This window comes from Embiotoca jacksoni, unplaced genomic scaffold, assembly GCF_022577435.1.
Source record: "Embiotoca jacksoni isolate LCO1_2020_lvr unplaced genomic scaffold, fEmbJac1.0.p SCAF_6, whole genome shotgun sequence".
NCBI classification, from domain to species: Eukaryota; Metazoa; Chordata; class Actinopteri; family Embiotocidae; genus Embiotoca; species Embiotoca jacksoni.
Genome location: NW_027185414.1, coordinates 15,388,163 through 15,408,989, shown reverse-complemented (window position 1 = coordinate 15,408,989; position 20,827 = coordinate 15,388,163). Strand labels below are relative to the sequence as shown.

General features: G+C 41.7%; 1 protein-coding gene across 3 annotated transcripts; it reads right to left on the bottom strand.

Annotated features, from left to right (window-relative positions):
* Positions 1-421: 421 nt before the first annotated feature.
* On the bottom strand, positions 422-20,551 carry usp47 (ubiquitin specific peptidase 47). 3 transcript variants are annotated; one of them, XM_069174589.1, is made up of 29 exons: positions 20,460-20,547; positions 17,100-17,156; positions 15,148-15,342; positions 12,601-12,717; positions 12,264-12,414; positions 12,075-12,171; positions 11,839-11,984; positions 11,642-11,721; positions 10,488-10,637; positions 10,214-10,309; positions 9,970-10,122; positions 8,814-8,972; positions 8,049-8,180; positions 7,794-7,870; positions 7,482-7,537; positions 6,715-6,827; positions 6,471-6,572; positions 6,002-6,209; positions 5,653-5,768; positions 5,381-5,500; positions 4,443-5,271; positions 4,035-4,210; positions 3,860-3,940; positions 3,636-3,751; positions 3,422-3,540; positions 2,903-3,033; positions 2,756-2,803; positions 2,545-2,675; positions 422-2,080 (listed from the first exon to the last, which is right to left on the bottom strand). In XM_069174589.1, exons 1-29 carry the CDS (start codon positions 20,502-20,504, stop codon positions 1,906-1,908), a joined length of 4,176 nt encoding a protein of 1,391 aa, XP_069030690.1. In that variant the 5' UTR covers positions 20,505-20,547; the 3' UTR covers positions 422-1,905. The 3 variants fall into 3 exon arrangements, with proteins under 3 accessions (XP_069030690.1, XP_069030689.1, XP_069030691.1); XM_069174588.1 differs by lacking the exon at positions 20,460-20,547 and having other exon boundaries at positions 4,443-5,007; positions 5,113-5,271; positions 17,100-17,150; XM_069174590.1 differs by lacking the exon at positions 17,100-17,156 and having other exon boundaries at positions 20,460-20,551.
* Positions 20,552-20,827: the final 276 nt, after the last annotated feature.

Here is a 20,827-nt window from a genome sequence, read left to right as displayed (position 1 = left end):
ACACCAAAACATCCTTTCGAGTTTCCTCTGCAGTTTCAGCTAAGCCTTAAAGATTGGGTAAGGAGCACCGACATCTGGAGGGAGCTCAGAGTAGAGCTGTTGCTACTTCGCACCAAAAGGAGTCAGCTGAGGTGCAACTGATCAGGATGCCTCCGAGGCTCACTGGAGGTCTTCTGAGAACATCTGACTGGCAGAAGAACGCAGAGTAGACCCAGAACACGCTGGAGGGATTATAGATTTACCTTGCCTCCTTCCCGCTGGAGGAGCTGGAAAACGTTGCCGGGGAGGGGGAAATCTGGGCTATCTTGCGCAACCTGCTGAACCCTGGATAAGCAGAAGATAGATGGATGGATGGATAGATAGATAGAAATCCTTTTGTGACTGAGTTAAGCCATTTTGATTTAGTGACAGAAAACTGAAGTTATGAAAAAAGCACTTTAATTCAGTTCTAAAATCATCTTAAACTATTTTCACACAGGATCTGAAATCTCACAGAAATAAACAACAACAACAAAAAAAAAAGATTTTCTTCTGATATTGGCATTTCTACAGTGAATAAGCTGGTGGCAGCATCAGAAGCCCAGGCGGGGGTTGGGGGGGGCGGGATGCTGAGCTTCAGTCCTCAGAGTAGTTGCCCTGGCAGACTTAGGAGTCCAGCAGGCTTTCTGAACCCTCTGTTGTCAGTCTATCAAGCAGCAGCAGGTAGAAGCGCCAAAAAATAACCTCCCTGCCAAAAACCCAGAGAGAGCTCCCTGCCCTCAGTACAACACCACACACACACGCACGCACGCACATGTGGATGACACAAGACATGTACACCCAGTTCACATGGTGCAAAAAACAAACGGAGATATCCACTTTCTAAATTAAAGGTCAATACAGATGAGAAATGTGTCTGGTGCCTTGCGAGACCTAATTGAATGATTAAGTCTGGAGCAAAATAATAATTTACAACAAACAACAAAACAAGGAGATTCTTAATGCAGTCTACTTGGTTTCGTTTCAATGTACTTTGTATTGAAGGACCAATAGCCCCCTCAATCATCTAGTGGATGTGATGCAACAGAGGCAGAGCTCCTATAAAGCAAAGAGCAGCAGTAGGGACAACCCATAACAACACATTACTCTGGCATTATAGGAGCTTTAGAGGAAGAGAGACAACCTTTACATTACAAATTCTTAATTGTTGCGTTTTTCTTTGGGGGGGGGGGGATTCATCAAATCTCGTGAATAAACGACGATTCAACTTCAAAGTCACTGAGAGAGAGAGAGAGAGAGAGAGAGAGAGAGAGGTTTGCCTCACCAGAAGAGGCGGGACTGAGGAAGGCTGGATAAGTAGTTCTTGGTTGTATGTACTGTCGGTTTTACAGTATTTAAAAGGAAGGTGATCAACGCAAGATGAGAGCGATTTATCAAACTCAAAAAGGTGTGAGCACATGAACTTACAAGACGGCCACAGATAAAACAGAATCAACAGCAAGTTCAAAACGGGGAGATAAACACGCAGTGACAGGGAGGAGAGAATGAGCCTGATGGAAAAGGAGACTGGAGATATAAATCAACAGGATGTGCGACTTCCAGACCAGTTTCACAGTCTGAACATCTCTGCATCCATCTCTGAAGCTTTTATGTTCAAATTGATTTGTCTATACGGTATTTGATTATTTTTCTGCATGAATAGCTTTTGTACTTCCCTTTAAACTTTACAGTACAATACACTATAGTGCACAATGGGGTTTCTGAGCCAGTCTTGGAGCTCAGAGTGGAGGGTGAGAGCTACATCAGCCTCACAACGCTGCTTGATTTCAAGTCACTATCTGGCCGGACATTCAGAGACCCGTAGCCTGGTCACTGTGCTGCAGCAGCCAGACAATCCAAAAAAAAACCAGAGTGGTTCTCTGGGCCTCAGTCCTGTCCCGTGTCCTTCGCAGGGCCTCCGTCTAGGTAGATCTTGAGGGCCTTCTCCTTGCGCGGTGAGTAGCTGACGCGGTGTCCAGTTTTGAGCAGACGGCTGCTCTCCTTCTTCATTAGCTCATTGCGCTCATCGTCCGACAGCTCCAGAGGTTCCTCTGTGCTGCCCCTGCACAAATATCACAGCAACATTGAGCTCAAATCAGAGGTCTTTAAAATTTAATATAATACGAGGCTGTGATGTAGTTCTGTGAGGTGACATCTACTCTGTAGACCTCATCTCTACCTTTTAAGTATTTGGGGGTAAAATAAATAAGAGGCTTGCATGTACATTTTCAGCTTAGTAGCTGCTTTCTTTCACAAGACTGAGGAAAAACCTTGTTTATGACTGGTCGATGTTTGAAAAGCTGGAGGGTTTTAATTTGAAACGATGGCTTTTATTTTGAAACGAGGGTTTTTTCTTTCATTAGCCTGGAAGAAGCAGCTACAGTACTGTGGTGGTTGTACCGTACAGTACCGGTGAAGAAGCTGTGCCTCTATTTACCAGTAGGTCTACATCACGGCCCTCACCTACACTCAGGGGCTCTGGGTAACGACCGGAAGAATAAGTTCGCAGATGACTTTTTGTTTTACCTGTAGAAGACCACAGCTCCGTCATCGCAGATGTAAAGAGGCCACACATTAAGGGTCGACACCTTGGGGTTCCAGTCCAAATCCTGGTGGATCTCCAACACAGAAATGTCACAAGGAAATGTTCCTCTGCCCTGCACAGAAGAGACAGGAGGCTCATCAGTAAAGAAACATGAAACATTATACCCTGCTTAAGGTAATGAAATACACATACCTTTGCAAACTCCAGGTTTTCAAGAGGAATATCACTGATTTCACTGAGCTGCAAGGAGAATGAAATATTGCTGACATGTCAGTGTGCACGGTTGTCTCAATGCCAAACCACTGTCAAAACATGAGCTCGGAGTAAAAACACACTGACCTTCTCCTTGAGTTCTTCTACACTGCTGCTCTCCAGAATCACTTCCTGGAAAGGCCCCAGCTTCATTGTTGAAGGACTCCATCTTCGAGTCAGAACGGCCAGCTGTGACATGGACTTCATCTTTTCTGGTTCTGGGAAACAGACGGGACACAGCTGAACTTTACCTGGAACTTCAGCGGGGAATGAGAGCAGTCAAATGCCGTTTTCTTTATGTCACGACATTTATCTGCCAGCTGTCGTAGTTTCATGGCATGTGTTTCCAAACAAATGTCATAGTTTAATCCTGTGATATTGCTTTGAGTCTTCAGAATCAACGGATGATTTCATCTTTTGTTTCCTTTAAACTTCAAACATACTTTTGTTTATGCCAAAGTGCAAAACAATTATCATGAGAATGCAGAAGTAGCAGAAATGAATCAGCATAGTACAGCTGTGGTGTTAATTTATACACCTGAAGGTACCAAAACATAAATATATTAGCTAAAAAAACAATTCAAGAAACAGCAAAGAGTGTGTTACCATTGAGGACTTCCAGAAAAACTTCCCAGTTGGAGGAGATGCTGATGTCCTCCTCATAGACGTGGTAATCCAGAAACACCGTACCTGGATTCTTCCATGTCTTTTTCCTGAGACGAACCCTAAACACACACATTGTTTTGTACACGCCTACATTTTATCTCAGGAGGAATGACATCATGAGTCAAATCAAACTTTGATCAGTGAGTAATCTTACCTGTCGATGCCGAGATCAAGCTTGCACTGCTCTTTCAGCTGAGGAAGCAGCTCCTCTTTGGACTGTCTGACAGTCATGCCCTTGGCAAACACCGTGTCCACAAGGAACTTGCAGGGCTGAAAAAACAAGAACACATAACTGGATCATTGTAATTCAGATCATAAGACAAGACTTTAACCACAAACCTGTACATCATATTGACAGAAAATGAATTCAGTTCTTACCTCGGGTTCATTTACAAGTAGCTGATATACTTTAACTCTGTATTCACCCTTTTTCAGGGCTCTTCCAAGTCGAATGGTTATCTAAGGAAAATTAATAAAATGTCCAAATTAAGTCTTACTTCAAGTATAAGCTCACTAGAATCAAATGAATAAATCCTGAACAATTTGTCCCGACCTTGTTGTCGTCAGAGAACGATGAGAGTGTCTCGTTGAGCCGTACGCTCTCAAACTCCTGGTTGTTGGCATACACCCGAAAAACCTTGAACTGGGTGGAACTGACTCCTACGTAGGGCTCCAGGTTCTGTTTAAATGCTGCTAATGTTATTCTCTTGTCCACGTGTACCACTAAACCTGAAGATCACAAGAGACAGCGGTGTAACATTTGGTCAAAATTAGAAGAAAAACAGTTGAACATGTTCAGTGAGTCTTTCTCGACTATTCTCAAACTATTTAGTCAATAACACTCTGTTTTCATTAGAATATGGGGTAATGCAAGAAAACATTGCATCTGCTAAAGTTTAAAATGCAAATAGAGCAAAAATATTCTACAATACGAGATGCATCAGATATAAAAGGTTTGTACATTTTTGTGCATCCCCTGCAGCGTCCTCCTGGGAACAAGGCTCTGCTTTGAAGTACAGGTAGTGAGCCTCTGCCTTGCTCTTCCCGTTGTCGTCATACTCGCTGTCTGTTCCAGAGTCTTCTTCAGCAGTTTCCCACGTCTCTTTTTTGCCCTCATGAGCTTTGGAGCGTCGGCTACTCGTGATGCTGTGGGAGTCCAGGCCGTTGGCCAGCTGGATGGGGCCGCTGTCTGCGTTACACAGTGTGTCACTACTGTGGCTGGAGCTCAGGATGTCACTGTCCACTGAGCTGGTGCTGCGGTCATTGTTCACCTCAGAGTCCGACCGCTCCTCGCAGGTAAAGTGGTTCTCCTGGTCGGAGGAGGCACCGCCGCTGGCCACCGGTGTGGCCCTGATCCGGTTCTCCAACTCCCTGTTGTCTGCAGCCACGCAGAGCGAAGAGTTTGAGTCGGCCTCTTGGGTTGGAGATTCGATATGTTCAAAGTCGCTGGCGTCAGAGCTTTTCTGGCTGTCGCTCGTGTTGGTGCTGGTGCTGGTGTTGGTGATGGTGCTGGAGCCCTGCTGCTGCTGCAGAGACAGATTCTTTAACTTTTCAGTACTCTCCTCGAGGATAGCCTCTACAGATTTCCTGTTGCCCTTTGACCCCTCAGAGGGTGCATCAGAGTCACCTACTTTTTGGCAAAGAGTCCTGTTGGCCAAGGTGCCAGGAGACTGCTCAGGCAGTAAGACCAGCAGTCGGATCGTATTCCCGTGACGATCCAATAGTTTCCACAAGAGTGAGTCAGTGAAAGCAACCTGATGATCGGTCAACTCTGAGCTCTCCACAAAAACCTGAGGAAAAACAAACAGCAAAATATGCAAAGGTCAAACTTAATAAAATAACTATTCAATGAAAATACAGGGAAGCACAACAGTCAGAATTAATAGAAAGTAAAGAGACCTTGTTGCTCCTGAAGAATCCCTCAGCTTTCAGAGTCTTGTTTGGAACATAGAGGAGGCGGAGGTCATTATAGCAGCGCTCCAGGACCACACGCATGGTTTCTGTAGATAGCCCGGTAGCCTGGGAAGAAACACAGACAAAAGGTTTGCAAACCTGATTTCACATTCTCTCAGGCAATGTGCACTTATTTAACACACTTTTCTGCAGTGGTTTAACTAAAATACAGTGAAGAGGCTAAAAAAAAAAAAAAAAAAAGGAAAAAAGTAAGAAACCTGTGCAATAAGCTGTTTGAACTCCGTGATCGTCTGGTTCAAGTACGCCCGAACACTGATCGGAGAGGTGATGGTCTCACTCTTCAGATTAACAACATGAACCTTCACCATCACCTCTGTTGAAAAACAGAAACGCAAAACACACAGACATAAATCATCACACATTTACATCCATCGCTGGTATACAGTCCCATTTCTTTCTAACCATCACAGTTGGTCTGCTTCATGGGCTCTATTCATACTTTCTTTGAAAAGTAAAAGCCCCAAATAACCTATGCAGCCCTACATACAACACCAAGATGATTTTATCCATAACTTTCAGACATTCCAAATACCAAAGACCACTGACCTCCAGGTTTGTAAGGCTGGAACACTTGCTCTGGCCTGCGGGTCTCCAGTAGCAAGTCGAACATGTAGGAGGACTTGACTCCTCCCAGCAGGACACCCATCGGTGTGTCCTCCTCGCCTTCGTAAGAACGCTCCAGGTACTCGTGGAACTCGTCGTACTTTACCAAGCGACAGCAGTCCAGAGGAACGACTGCCTCCAGCTCCATCAGCTGAGGTACAGAGCACACAAATGGTCACAAAGTAGAGTAAGTGCAAATTCGACCGCGTCCACTTATCACCAAAATATTATATCATACAAGTTTTCCTTTTGTAAAAGTCACATTACTGTTGAGTGGTACAATGGATGGAGAGATGGGACACAAATGCACCATTAAGTGCCCTTCAGGAACACTTCACTATTTCATGCAGAAACGTATTATATTGATTATATTATTGGTAAATCACAAAGTAAAGGCAATAACCCAACAAACCTTGTAGGCCATTTCCGTTGCTTCTCTCAGAGTTTTATCCTTGTGCACTTCCAACTTGCTTTCCATCATCATCTTCACAGGGTGCACGCAGAAAAGCTTGATCTGAAGGTAAAGACCTTGAGATTACAAAAAGTTCTACTCTTCTACTTTTTTCCCCCCTTTCTATTAAAAGAAGCAATGCATCGACTGACCCTTACTCTGAAGTAGAACAGTGAATCTTAACCAAACCCAAGGACCAAAGTACCTTGCAAGTGTTGCGTTCAATCTCCCTTTGTCGTTTTTCTTGCTCTTCAGACTCTTTCTCCTTCTGGACCAAACTCTTTATGTGCTCTGGGAAGTCTTCCACAGCTAAATACTCTGCAGACACAATAGAGAGTACACAATTAATCTGCTGGTGTGGGTCAAACTACAGGACAGGACAAGACAGGACAGGACATGTATTATAGAGTATAAGATTGGGAAAATGTAAACTTCAACATAATGGCATTGAATGATCTCTGATGAAGCATGAAAACCAAGATCTGTTTCTTTTGAGAGAGGAAGCGCAATGCCTCAAAGAAGCTGCAAACACTCCCTCCATGAAGACAAAAGATTGGTGGAAACTTTGCCAGTAAATGATCTCTGTCTATAAGTTGCACTGGACCCATTTTTCATGTCCAATAAACTCACTTCATATTGACAAATCAATATAACTGGCATTCATTCACATGCACAATATCATTCAATGGCCTGCTCTCAAATACCTAATGAATTCAGAAACATCAACACCAGTTATGTAGCCTAATCAAGAACATGAGGTTAGATTGATGATTTTGTACAATATTGCAAACAATATTTAAGCTGAAATGTAAAAAAAACAAACACAGATGCCGTCCTTTAACACAGAGCAAAGACTTAGCTGTCGATTTTAAGAGACGAGAGAACCAACAACGTGAAACAAAGTGATCGGCGCGTTGGTATCTCAGCAATTTTGACATTTTCCATGGCAGATGTAATTGAATGATTTCTTACTTGCATTCCTTGAGGGATCTTTCAGTCTATAAATCAGCATATATGCATTTGTAGAGCTGTTGGGAGAAAATAAGAGATCTTAATATGAATGTAGTTAAATATATGTATAGAAAATACTGTAGCTGTCTATTGCTTTAACAACACAAAATTACAATGAAAAAAGAATCAACAAAAACCCTCTTATTTTCCCCTTTGAACACGAATGTAAATAAGAGATTCCAGTTCCTCGCTGGTCCCTTAGCCAACGTACTGTGACTATGTGATGTGTGTCAACCCGCTGAGTTCTGGTAAAGGATATGAGACACAACTGACCTTGCAAAGGCACTGGAGTAATAGCCTCTGCTCCCTGAAGACCCTCCATACGTCTTCCTGATATCATCCTGGGTGATCTGCCCAACACAACCAGAACAACAATGATTCAACAGATTCTACCGTGATGATGAGAAGCAGCGTGTTAATCATCAGCGACCTAGTTAATAGAAAGAGTATCTAACGACTGGCAGTGACACAGTCTCGTAAATCATCGTGTAAGAGGACAAAACAGACCACTCAAGGTCTGATGCTAACCTTGCTAACGTGCTGATCATTAAAACTGTACCACTGGCCATCGCTGAAGGACTTGATGCAGGCGTAGTAGTGGCCACCGGCAGCACTCCCAGAATGGACCATGACGGAGAACAGCTCAAAGGTCAGCAAACTCTGAGAATCAATAGAGGTGCATTGTTTAGATAAAAGCAACAAGTTGTAGACTTCTCTGTTTATATGCTCTACAGTACATCTGCTATATTTGCAGATCTACACTCGTCATTCAGTTTAAAGCAACAAGAACACCGTGACCTGCTAGCTGCTGTGTAGGTCATCCTCTGAGAAGTACAGAACATACTATAAATGAAACACAGATGTCAACAGGGAAGTATGGCATCATTTTTGTCTGCCAGCTGCTCAGTGACATTTCCGGTCGTACGTATCTCTAAATTATGGGCACAAGTGCAGACGGTAGACAACATAAAGGAAAACCCAACATGGAGCGTCACACTGTCCTCAAGAAGAGCTTCAAACTCTCTGAAGCAAAACCGAAGACATTTTTACAAAATTCATTTGGAGTTTGGGAATCATGTACAGTACCTGACTCGCATTATTTTTATACTCTATTCAATTCATGTTGAGTCTGAAAGCATCCTTCAGATATGTCTAGCCACTCATTAATTCAGGTATTTCCTTTCATGTGGCTCCTGTCTGCAGCTTGTATCGGTCAGATGCCTTTTCACATCCAGCCAACAAACCGCAGAGATTAACATAAATATGTATTTAGCGAGTGGTCAAGACGATTACCTTTGGCTTCAGCACCCTCTCTGTGCTGCCGGTGCTGTCCAAGCAGATGCCCTCATCCACACAATCGTCGGTGGAAAAGTCGTTGCTCATCTGGTCACTGTGGCAACTGCCTTCATTCTCTGCTCCACTGTCAGTGCAGCTCTCTGTCTGAGGTGACTTCTGAAGAGGAGGCAATTTTAAAACCAATAATGGAGAGAGGTTTAAAACAAACAAAAAAAAACAAGGACTCAGTGGTCATCGTCACAGTTTAAATACGACCCAGCTAAGATGACTCTAAAAGCACCAAGCAGAATACTCAATGAGGTAAAGAAAAAAACTCCAGTAGTCCAAAAATCCAGAGTAACAGTTAAAGGCTTGAAAGAAGCACTGGAGATGATTAACATCCCTGTTCACTATTTCATCATACCATATCATGGTGCATGGTTGTGTGAAGCATGGTGTCCATGACAGAACACCACAGAGCACTTTGCCAATCCACAACACTACTGGGACACGGTCTTGTGATGGAACTAAAGTTGACTTGTTTTGGAGGAACACGTCAGCTCTATTTCAGGCAGAAAAAGGGCAATAGATAAAAGTATGAAACAAAAATGTGGCAACGGGGCGCTACCTTTGGGCCTGAAAAGCTTGCCATCATCTGGGAAAACATGAGTTCCTTATTTTATGAAGATATCTTACAGGATGCTGTCTGGATGTCTTTTCGTAGAAGTTGTCTGACACAGCAGGTAAACACAATTCAACTTTGAAGTAACTAGTGAATGGCTCCAGACCTTAACCCAATATAGATAAAACTCCCCCTTATTAGCTTAAACACATTGTGTTTGTTGATGTTTGTGAATTAGAGGAAGCTCCAATAACAACTCTAAAAGGGTTCGCATCATATATTTTTTTTATGCAATAGTAAACACTGATTTTAAGATGGTAAAATCTGAAAGTAGCTGTGAGGAAAATAAATGTGTCACATCCTCTGGATTTACACATATTCTTGTTACACTTGCTATGACTGTGCACCAATTATAGTGAAGTGTTTTGACACATGATCTTTTCAAAAATTCATCCATCATATTTGAATGGTTATAGGAGAAAAATAAAATATCACAAAATCCAATCTAAATCACACAGTGATGGAAGCAGGTACCGTCATTGCTGCTCTCACCTCATCTTCCACATCGATGAATGGACTCATGTCTAGCTCCTCGGGAAAAGTCATGCGGTCATTCAGCTTGATGCGATGCATAGTGGTGTAGTCAAAATCAAACCTTTTCAGCTGTAATGTCAGCAGGTAGGGAAAGTGCAGAAATCTTAGACCCTGTGTAGAGAAATATTTACCAGAGAATTAGTCAGGTCAATAGCAGATCACTGTGAGCATGACTTTCATATCAGGTTTTCAGTATGCTCACCTTCCGGGCGTCACATTTCTTTTTGCAGCGTTCACAGAAGTACTGGTTTGGCCCGTCCAGTGTTTCTGGCTGGATGAATGCCTGCAAAGCCTCTTCCTGTCGCAGGAAATTCAAAGCTTTACATTCACATTTTGATGAAAGCTTAAAAGCCAACTGGTCAGAAACGGTATCAAAATGAGCTGCAAGCACTGACATTAAGTAGCTGTGAATCACAAAGAATTCATGAGAGTTAAGTGTTTATTTAAAGAATATTAAAATCAGGAGAGAGACATACCACACTGCCATAGGCCTGGCTAGCTCCAAAGGGTCTGATCACAAGAGGGATGTCCAGATAAGTATCAATCCTCCAGCTCTCATACCCGCACTCCAGACAGCGGACATAGTCCTTCAGCTTCCCCTGGTACAACTGATTGATCAGGTCGGCCTGAGGACAAAGCGGCACGACAGTCAGGTCTCTTCGGAGATGTTTCAACAAATTAGCATTTTGTTAGTCTACAAAATAGCGCTGCACGATTAATCCTATTAAAATTTTAATTTCGATTCATACGTCTTTCCAATCTCATTTCCAAATGATTGAATACAATAATTCTGATGCATTTTCATTATGGCCTACATCAAAACAAGTGCTCCGACTCTGTCCCTGAATGAATGTCAATGTGGTGTCACACCATGTGATGCAGCACAGCAGAAACAGACAGCAGTGAGTAAAAACGCACCGAAAAAGAATTGTTCAAAGGTTGTGTAAGTAAGAGAAAACAAGAGAAGTTCATTGTTTTTATGTTCAGTGTAAGAATAAGGAAAACAAAAGTGCTCCCTTTCTCAGCTGATGTATCAATCACATGGCCATGCTCTCTTGAAACATACCGAGACCAGATGCACACGGTTACCACATCAACATGCTAACAACAGCAGGTCTCTTGAACACGCCGTGTTAGCGTATCAGGGGATCTCCGCTGCTTTTACATGAAAAGGTTTGCTCGTCACAAAGAGCTAATTAGACTGTGAAAGCAGTTACGCTGCAATTCTGTGATGTACTCAAAAAAAAAAACTCCGTATATCATCTGGAGTTAGATACGGAGTGATGTCATTCTTTTGTTCAATGGTTATCCTCTTACCAGTTAAAGATTTTTCGCTGGTGACTAGAGAAAAAAATAATCCCTTGTTGTAGTATGTTATTTTCAGTGGGGCTCATGCATTCATTTTGTCTCCACAAAGCCACATGTGCAGACCACACGGCCGTACATACACACACTGGACTAAGTGTTTGCCGTGTTTAACTCACTCCTCAGATAAGAAATGGCTCACCCTGGGGCTTAGTGGTCCATTACACTTTTTCCACAGTAGGTCTTTTGTTTCCATTCTGGGGGCAGGTCGGTCTGGCTGCTGAATTTTTTTTTTGTTTTAAGAACACTTCTTGTTTTCTCCTACCTGCTCGGTCTGCTTCCACTTCTGCTCCAGGGCATCGAACATAACCCTGCACAGCTCCTGGACGTCATGCTGTTGCCAAGCTAAGAACAAACGCACAAAAAGTATTAATTAAGTGTACAGATGCAGAGACACATGATCTGCCTCTTTCACAAACACAAGCCATGTGAGTCTCGTCACAGGAGAGTATAAATTCTTACCCTCACTGCTGTCCCAGCCAAAGCTGCGCGTTACATCAGTGGTCTCTATCGCCCGTTTCTTACTAGTTTGCAGCAGAACAAACAGCCTTTGCAGCTGGTAGGGGATACTGGTGACTGGATCTTCCTCCGGCTCCTCAAACTCCCAGCTGAAGTTAGAAACAAGTTATGAAACAGTGTTAAAAGTTAAACTTCACAAGTCAAACTTTACAAAGACATCTTTGAGCACAGCTCCTTACTTGTAGAGAGCATTTCTGAACTCTGGGGTCATAAACAGTGTTTGCAGAAGACTGTTCAAATAGCAAGTCATTGCTTGGTTGACCAAGCCTACATAACCTGCAGTGGGAGAAAGAGACAGGAAGTAAGAGGTCAGTTGGGGTTGTATAAAATGAGTGGTGTCACATATTCCACAGGTGACCAAACCTCACCCGTCTCAGATTTGTTGAGGATGGATGAGTAGGAGTAAGACGGACTGCTGTAGTCACTGCAGCCGGGAGTGCTGTCTCTCGGTAGAGGCCCGATAAATCGCTCCTGAGAGCTGTCGTCCAGTCCACTACTCTCTGCTGTTCCTGACTCATCCTGCACACACGAGGAGAGACACACACACACACACACACACACACACACACACACACACACACACACACACACACACACCTTTAGTTTCCAAACAAAAACCTATCCTACTGTGGCTCAATTTACAGCAATATCTTTTATATTATTTAAGAAATGAAGAACCCATTTTGTGACTCTTGGGCCACTCACTGATGCAATCTGGGGCTGCTCTCCGTCTTTATCTGTCAGCTGCAGGAAATTCCTCTTACCACCGGGCTCAAACCCAGAATCTGAGAGGGACATCTCACTGCTGTTGTCCAGTGGTGCCTGGAGGAAAGCAGAGCAAAGAATCACATGAACAGACAGGTTTTATAAGTAATGTCAACAAGCCCTGGAAAAACGTCAGCAGCAAACATTCACAACAAGCAGCAGACCAATTACAAACAGGATGGAACTCACAAGAAGATTTAGACTGCAACTGAACTCATTTTCAGCAAATTCCCTGTGCTGATGTCTACGAAGAAAGTAGTTTGAAGCCAACATGTGAACGACGCTACCGTCTTTCTGCTGGGCAAGCTGAGGACAAGCAAGCAAAGTGCTGCAGTGGAAACATGCAGTGGCTTAATCCACTGACCTACTCAGTGAGATAACAACAGACACAGCACCTGGGCTTTGGCCTGGATCAGCAGCAGGATTAGCTTGGCTCATATAAGAAAAGAGAATAAAATTACAAGAGGCAACACACTAATGCAACCTCTGATCAATCATGTAGCCGACACACCTTTGATTAATTCTCCCAAATACCAGACCCTCACATCTCCTCCAGTTTATCTCAGTGACCCCAAGAAGGACCCCACCAAGCCTGTTTCACCCCCACACCTTAAGGAGGGTGTAAACGTTTTACCCTCCAAGCCGGTAAACCTTTTGGTCCTCTTCCCCAGAGCTTATCACCCTTTTCTCCTCGTAAAACCCTAAACTTTCTGTCACACTTTGTAGGTGAATAAGTGGTCCTCACTATTGACCCCAACGGACCACATTGCCATCCTGTGGTCAAATGTCACCAAAAAACTCATTGACTACCGTTGCGTAAATCTCCTCATATCACAGTAGGCTAGTAGTTATCATATTCCTAAATTCATACATTCAATCCTTTTCCCATTGGTTTAGTCTTTCATTCTACCATTGTCCATTATCATTTATATACACATATCTACCATTTAATCATTTACTGTGGGAAGTTATTCAATAAACCCTTTTTAATTAGACCCAACTGTGTCATGGTGATAACTTTCTGATTATGTCAAAGGATTAGAATTCCGATACGAGAATTCATGTTTCAGATTATGATTGAAAGATTTAGTTTGAACTTGAATTAATAATTTGTCCAATATTGGACTGGTGCCCCTTCTAACAACGAGAGCAAATTTAATCCCTCACAAAAAAAAAAAAAAATTGACATTACACAACAAGCCCCTTAGGAATGAATTTAGTTTGAGCTGAATATCAGATGGCTCTCTCACCATGTAGCTTTCTTAGTAGCAGAGAACAATGGTATGGCAAAATACATCTTTACACACTGATAGTATAAAATAAACAGCTGTGCTTTTGTGACTGCATGTGTCAAAAGTGGCAACAGCGGACACATGCTAGGAACCTGTATTATTAATTCCACCAGAGTTCATCAAAAGTACTTAGCCTGAATTGATTGGCAGCAAAACTGAACATGAACTCAAACTCTTCCACCTGGAGTTTCATGTAGAGGTACAGGGCCGCATCCGTTATAAGAACTCACCCGGTGACATTATTTTTTATTTTTAAAGGTTGCCAACCATTGCACTTTCACTGAAGAGTACTACTATGACTCAAATGGACGTAGCGCTGCTGCACTTGAGTTGCAGTTAACAATTTTCAGAACAGCTTTAGTAACATCAGTGTCACTGGCTGATTGTTAAAAGACTGTTATGTTCATCCTAATTTACAATTTTGATCATGTGAAAGCATTTCAAAGTTCTCCCAAGTGCCTCTTATCCATTGAGCCCAAAGTTGTTCTTTTTTGGCCTCATAGTTGTGGAGCCGTTACCGACTAAATTTGAGGATGTTTTTTCAGGTGGAAGTTTCAAAAATGAACCTGGACCTAAGAGTGTTAAAGCTGAACCAAATAATGATTTGGGCTAAGTAGGGGCAGCAGAAAAGGATACCAACCTGATTTGGGCACAGCACTAGTGTTCATACCCTCTAAAAGCTTCATCTATGCTGCTGGAAATGGGGTCAACGAGTGCAGCGAGACTGAACCAAAACAGTCATGTTGAAGGCCATAAAACCAAAACAATGAGCTGCCAATGCTAAACTGCTCCACAGAACTGGGATGAAGAGAGTCAGGTGATGCTTCTGTGGGAGTTCATCGTGACAAGCATTACAGTTAATAAAACAATAGCAACACAAAAATAAATAATGTGATTAGTGCAGCTTTAATTATCTATATAGTACAGAATCTGATGCTAACATAAATGTTTTGGATAATAGACCTAAGAAACACCCTTTGCATACAATGCCCATTTCACTAGTTGGGTGCCACCTTAGCACCATGTTGAATCCCTGTAATGGAACTTTTTTTGTTCACTCAGTTCTTTAGTCAGTGGAATCACAAAACCTCAGGCCATTCCCTCAGCTGATGTCTTAGAGCTGTGCAGATTTATGTGGAAAAAACATTATCACACAATCAAAAGTGATTAGAAGTAGATTCATGAATTTGCCAACCATGTCCGGTGCATTTCCCCAGGCAAGGTCGAAAGTGCCATTCACGTATCCCGCTTTGTGGGCAACATCTTCATAAAGCTTGGACAGAGTGGTGGAAGCAGGCAGGTTAAGGGTCAGCCTCTCATTGACCGTCTTCGCACTGGTGATGTCCTGAATTATACACAGCACTCTGGGCTCCTCAGCTGCATTCTGGATCTGCAAATCAAGAATTATGGGAAACACATCAACACAATTTACCGGGTAAATGTTTTTTGTTGTTGTTGTTGTGAAACGCTAAATATTAGAATGACATTTTGAAACTCATGAAACAAATGTCATCAGAAACATGCCACTGCACTAAAGAAAAGCACCACTTCACTTCATGCCTGATATGACCTATTTTTATGCGGTAAATTAGATCTCTGAAACGATATAGCTGGGTATTGAACTGAATATGTTTTTGGTAGCAACGGAAAATGGTCAGAGTATCAAAAAAGAAAATATCAAAAACTGGAATATAATTATTTTTGGATCAGGGATTACCGATTAAAATTAAAATGTTGCCAATTTAAAAAAAAAAAAAAAAAAAAAAAAATTCTAGAAAAGGTTCCCACATGGCTGTATGAAATAAAGTTTGTGATGAGATCAAATATAGCATGAGGATTATTCAAGCTTTTCTCCAAAAAGGCTTTCGCAAAAAAAAAAAAAAATGAAAGAAGTGGAAGAAGTTACTGTGTAACTTTTATTGACAATTTACGGATCTAACTTTATACCGTCTTGATAAACTGTAATGTTTCTGCTGTTTCATGCTCATCATAAAAGCAAAGCAAATAAAAAAAAAAGCAGCTCACATTTTCTCTTCTGCTATTTTGGTTCATTAGGGCTTAAAATGAAACTGTTTGAGGCAGAGCTGTGCAATACATGATGTCAGTCGCCTCCATCACTGATAAATCAGCGAGAAACCTTCCTACAAATGAATGGACCAGCTGACTTGCTTGTCTGTCACTGGTCTTTGGTCAACAGGAAAACATGGACAGGTTGTTAAATTTCTTTCAAATTATTCCCAATCGGTTTAAAAAAAACAGGCCATGCAGTTGCTGACTCATGCTTCGGTGTAAATCTAGTGGAACAGGAGTTTCCAGAGTCAGCATGTCACTTTGTCATCTTCACTTTCCCTCTAGTTTTGTTTTCTAATTGGTCAGGTATGCACTGTACCTCGTCAGGCTCAGGTGATTTTCAGACTGACAACCAATATCAAAAACTGGAGTAGCAAAAAAGAACGGTAGAAAAAGTCACTCGGCATGCAAAAATACGGCATGCCTGTTCCCTCGACTTTTGGAATTGAATGAGAACTTCAAAATAATTTTAACTCGCTGAACTGTTAACTTTCGAAAGTTAAGGAAGTTCAATAAAAATCACAAGTTTCAACAGATACGTTACTAACAATACAACTGAGGACTGAACCTTGTGTTATGACGACTGATCAAAAACGGTCAAGTATCAAAACTGGAACAACATTTTTTGTCAGATTCTTAAGCTTGTTTACTTTTCTTTGATCAGATTTGGTCTGACCAATATTTTGAAGTTCCATTCTACTTTTATTGAGGCAAACTTATTGTACAGAATTTTTTTGTGTGAAGACAAAGCCCAATACACAACAAAGTAAGGTATCCCTAACGTTTAATGATGGCACCATTACCAGAACTCTGGTATTATTAGTCAAATCTGAATGAGACCAAACTTTAAACCTGATTATGGTTTCTATAAATTAGTATTTCACAGCACACTACTTCCAGCCAATACACTGTGCTGTCAATGTCCTGCCTCTTATGATTGAGAAAGGTTGTTGAAGTCGACTCCTACTTGAAAAACATTCCTGGATCAATGCCTGAGTATGATGGTCATCAAGGGCGCCACTTCATGCAACTGTTTAACACCATGCTTTATCACGCTCTCCCATATCCCACACAGACCTGAGAAATCCTCTTCAATTCATCAAAAATACTCTGTCTGCAACTCCAAAACACGCCCTAATAATATGTGGAGATAGTTGGGGTGAAGAACAACTTAAAAGCACAAACAAGGAAAGTAAGTTTGTAAAACACATCTCTGTAGTTTACCTCAAAAACCACATTTAGGCTACATGAAGCAGATTTGTAGGCCTGTGAAGTCTGTGATCTTGGCAAAATGTGACTGACAGATCCTATATAGAAGCTGCAGCTGACAACCCATGAGTGTATTATGAGATTAAAGGTTATTTTTACCATGGATATAATCACAAGGTGCTGACATGAAGGCACAGGTGCCACAAAACACAGACGGTGTTTCCTTACAGATCTGATTCTTAATGGCATGAAAATAATTACAGGCCACGATGTTGAGAAATGTCAGTATCCATGAACACATACCAATGCAGTGTAATACAACTACAACTGCACTAATCATACAAAAGAACAACAGAACAGAGATGTGCTCAATCAGATAAATAACAAATATTCTAATTGAAATGTAATTTACAGTAGATTGCGCATTTGACATCTAAACCCGACGCTGATAAATAAGCAGCCATCAGTTTGGAGAATTCTGTGTCCCAAAAGTAGTGACAGTGACTAGTAACTCAATAGGGGAACACTAGCCATTGTGAGCAGTGGAAAAATAAATGAGGTGATGAAAATGAAGTCAGTTAGTTAGTTAGTTACCCCTAACGCTTTGTCAAGTAAAACGTACCAATATGTACCAACTTTGAAAAGTATAAACTTTTTTTCATAAACATTACAACAACATAATTAACTTTGGTGAGAGGCATGTTGTTAACACATGGCTCTTTAAAGACAATGTAGAAAAGGAAATTCAATTTTCTCGAGGAAGAAATGTTTTGACTGCCAAAATTAATCCACTAATAATATCTTTTATGCAAAACAAAAGGCAATTTTGTGACAGCTTAAAATCCCACATAATTGACATGTGGTTATTGTTGTGACAAAGAATAAAGACATGCCAATATTACTTCAACTCAATTCATACCCTACTTATACTTGTACATACTTTTTTGTCTAATAAATCGCAAAGCTTGCCGTTAGAATTAATTCAAAAACAGCTAAAAAAAAATAAAAATAAACACAGACACTATGAAAAGCGGGTACAAATAATCATCAACAACAATCAGCGGTTATTAAATGGGTTTCTCCCCAAACACGTTTCATTGAATTGGACCGTGGCATAAGCAGAGCTCCCGATCATCTCCGGTATCCCCAAACATCACACCGCTGCTTCCCTCCATTCTCAACACCAACCAGCGTTTATGTTACCTTCACTAGGATAGTCTGACATATAGCTGAAGAACATCTTAATATTTGGCTGCTTTAAATAATTGTTTTTAAAATACTATAAAATAAATTTGCAAAAAAAAAAAAAAAAGGCATATAACCTAATTTCAAACAAGAACACAATGAACTTCTCGTCTTGATTTCACTTTTCAGCTGACCGGTGTGTTATGGTTAGATTACAGATGTAAAATGATTGTTTACATTGTGATGTTTCTAAACAATGGAGGTTACAACCTCATCATTTTTACCTTCTTCAAACTCCTCTGTACCAGTAAAAGTTGCTTTTTGAAGTGCTGAACATCAGCCGCCGAAATAATAAAAGTAAAAAAATACTTGCTTATTTTATATCCTGTGCAAAATACCAGATACTTTATATCACTTCTGTACAATATCTGTTGAAAAGATTCTGTAATGATAAGTAAAATGTGTATTAAGTATTTACGTTGTGTATACGTAGTATTTTGTTTTACATTTTATTCTATTTCTATTGTATTTTTTCGACCTGTACTGTCTATCCTTAAACTGCTTTTAACTACTGAATTTCCTCTGGTGAGGGATTATTAGTCTCATCTTATCTCTTCCTCCTCTCAAGCGTATGTCACCCTTCTTGTTTAAAGGCTTGTGCTGCAGGTTTATGACTAATCCATTAAAAAATTGTGAAGCTAAACGCCACACTGGTAAAATGGAAAATATTGAAAATGAATAAGGGTGCAGGCCAATAATTCCTCCAGTTTTTTTAATAAGTGATGATGTCCTATGTTTGACTCTGCAGCTGATGTAAACGCAGCAAAAGTGCTGTCAAAAAAACACCCATAATTAAATATTGCCCCTCCAAACAACCTGAATTAACACTATTGATGTAAATACTATTTATCATTACACATTAGCATGACTGCTGTGGCAATACTGCCTGATGGGACGTTTACTTTAAAAATAATAATAATAATAATAATAATAAATCAGCCAGTTGACTTGAGCCAATTTGACAGCAAATCAATAAGAGTTCAACAAAAGGCTCGAGCCGACCCAATGTTGTCCTCGTGTGAAAACCAAACACTTCATCGAGATTACAAGATTACTGATGAACACAACACGTTGAGCGTTAGCTAACCACCGAGACAAACGGATCAGGATCAACAAGGAAACGCGAAAGTAACTTTGTCATCTTGACAACGAGGTCCATCGAGGATCTCAGGGAGGGAAGAGAAGCCATTATTATTATTGTTGTTATTGTTCCGGTAGTGATGTCCAGGCTGCGTTATCCGGACCGGTCACGTAGCCGGTCAACTCCTGCTAACATCAGCGTGAGCTGACGAGTCTTGACTCTCTAACAACGTTTACAGTAAAACTACTAAAAAAAAAACAACAACAACATCCCGTCGGTCAATAAACGGAGGAAGGACCCGGGAGGTGCGGAGGTCTGCGGAGCTCGCGTTAGGAGGGTGAGCGTCGCGCCATCACCGTCCGTCACGCTTTCGGTTCAGCAACTTCAACAACAACAAAAAACAACAATGTAGATGAATTAGCTCGAGTTGTTTTTCCACCGACGAGATTTAACAGGCTAACGACGTTAGCTTAGCCACCGGATAAATGTTATGCGAGTTTTAGTCGTGTTTGTTTGACGGGATAAAAAAAAATAATAATAATAATGTCCGCAGCCAGCAGATCAAAACAGTCAGAGAGGCTTTTGACGCGCAGAAACACCGAAGGAGAATAAACGCTGAAGCTTTTGCTGCCGACACAGTTTCACTTCGTCCCGAGATGCTAACAGCTAGCGGCTAACTGTTAGCCGCGTCGCGACGACAGGCCGTCCGAGTCGTGTTTAGCTAACTGTTAGCAGCCGAGAGTTAGCTCGTCTACGACAACGTCGTGATCGCAAAAACAAAAACAGAACAAAACAAAAACAAACAAACAAAAAACAAAAACTCCCGAAGTGCTTCAAAAGTTGCGCCGTCGTAAACGCGCGCGGTCTGCGGAGCTCACCGCGTCGTCCGGTGGTCAGCTCACCTCTTTGGGGACGAACTGGTTCTCCTCGCTCGGCACCATCTCCATTTGTGCGACAGTTTTTTTTTAGACGAACATCGATCCGGACGAGGATGTCAGCGGAGAAACTTCGCCGCGGTCAACACGGACATGGTTTGTGCTCGGTTTGCTGTTAAGTTCGGACGCTTGAATAGCAAAAATTCAACTTGCCAAAAACTTGCAGGCTTATCGAAAGTGACGGCGACGCTCTCGGTTCCGCTGCCCGGACACGAAGTGTCCTGCTGTAAATGGAGAGAGAAAAAAAACATGGCCGGCGCTTTACTCCGCGAGACTTCGCTCAGGGAGCTCTGGCGTCACATTCCATCCGCGCGAGCCTGCGTGATGTGTGCGGA

Bases quoted from the DNA above. Each gene is read 5' to 3' on its own strand.
- usp47 (XM_069174589.1), bottom strand. From the start codon at position 20,504: ATGGAGATGGTGCCGAGCGAGGAGAACCAGTTCGTCCCCAAAGAG. The intron at 10,310-10,487 runs GTATGTCTCTCT...TTCCTGCGACAG, and splicing joins GCCAGGCCTATGGCAGTGTG to GAAGAGGCTTTGCAGGCATT. The intron at 8,973-9,969 runs GTGAGAGCAGCA...CCTCCTCTTCAG, and splicing joins TCATCGATGTGGAAGATGAG to AAGTCACCTCAGACAGAGAG.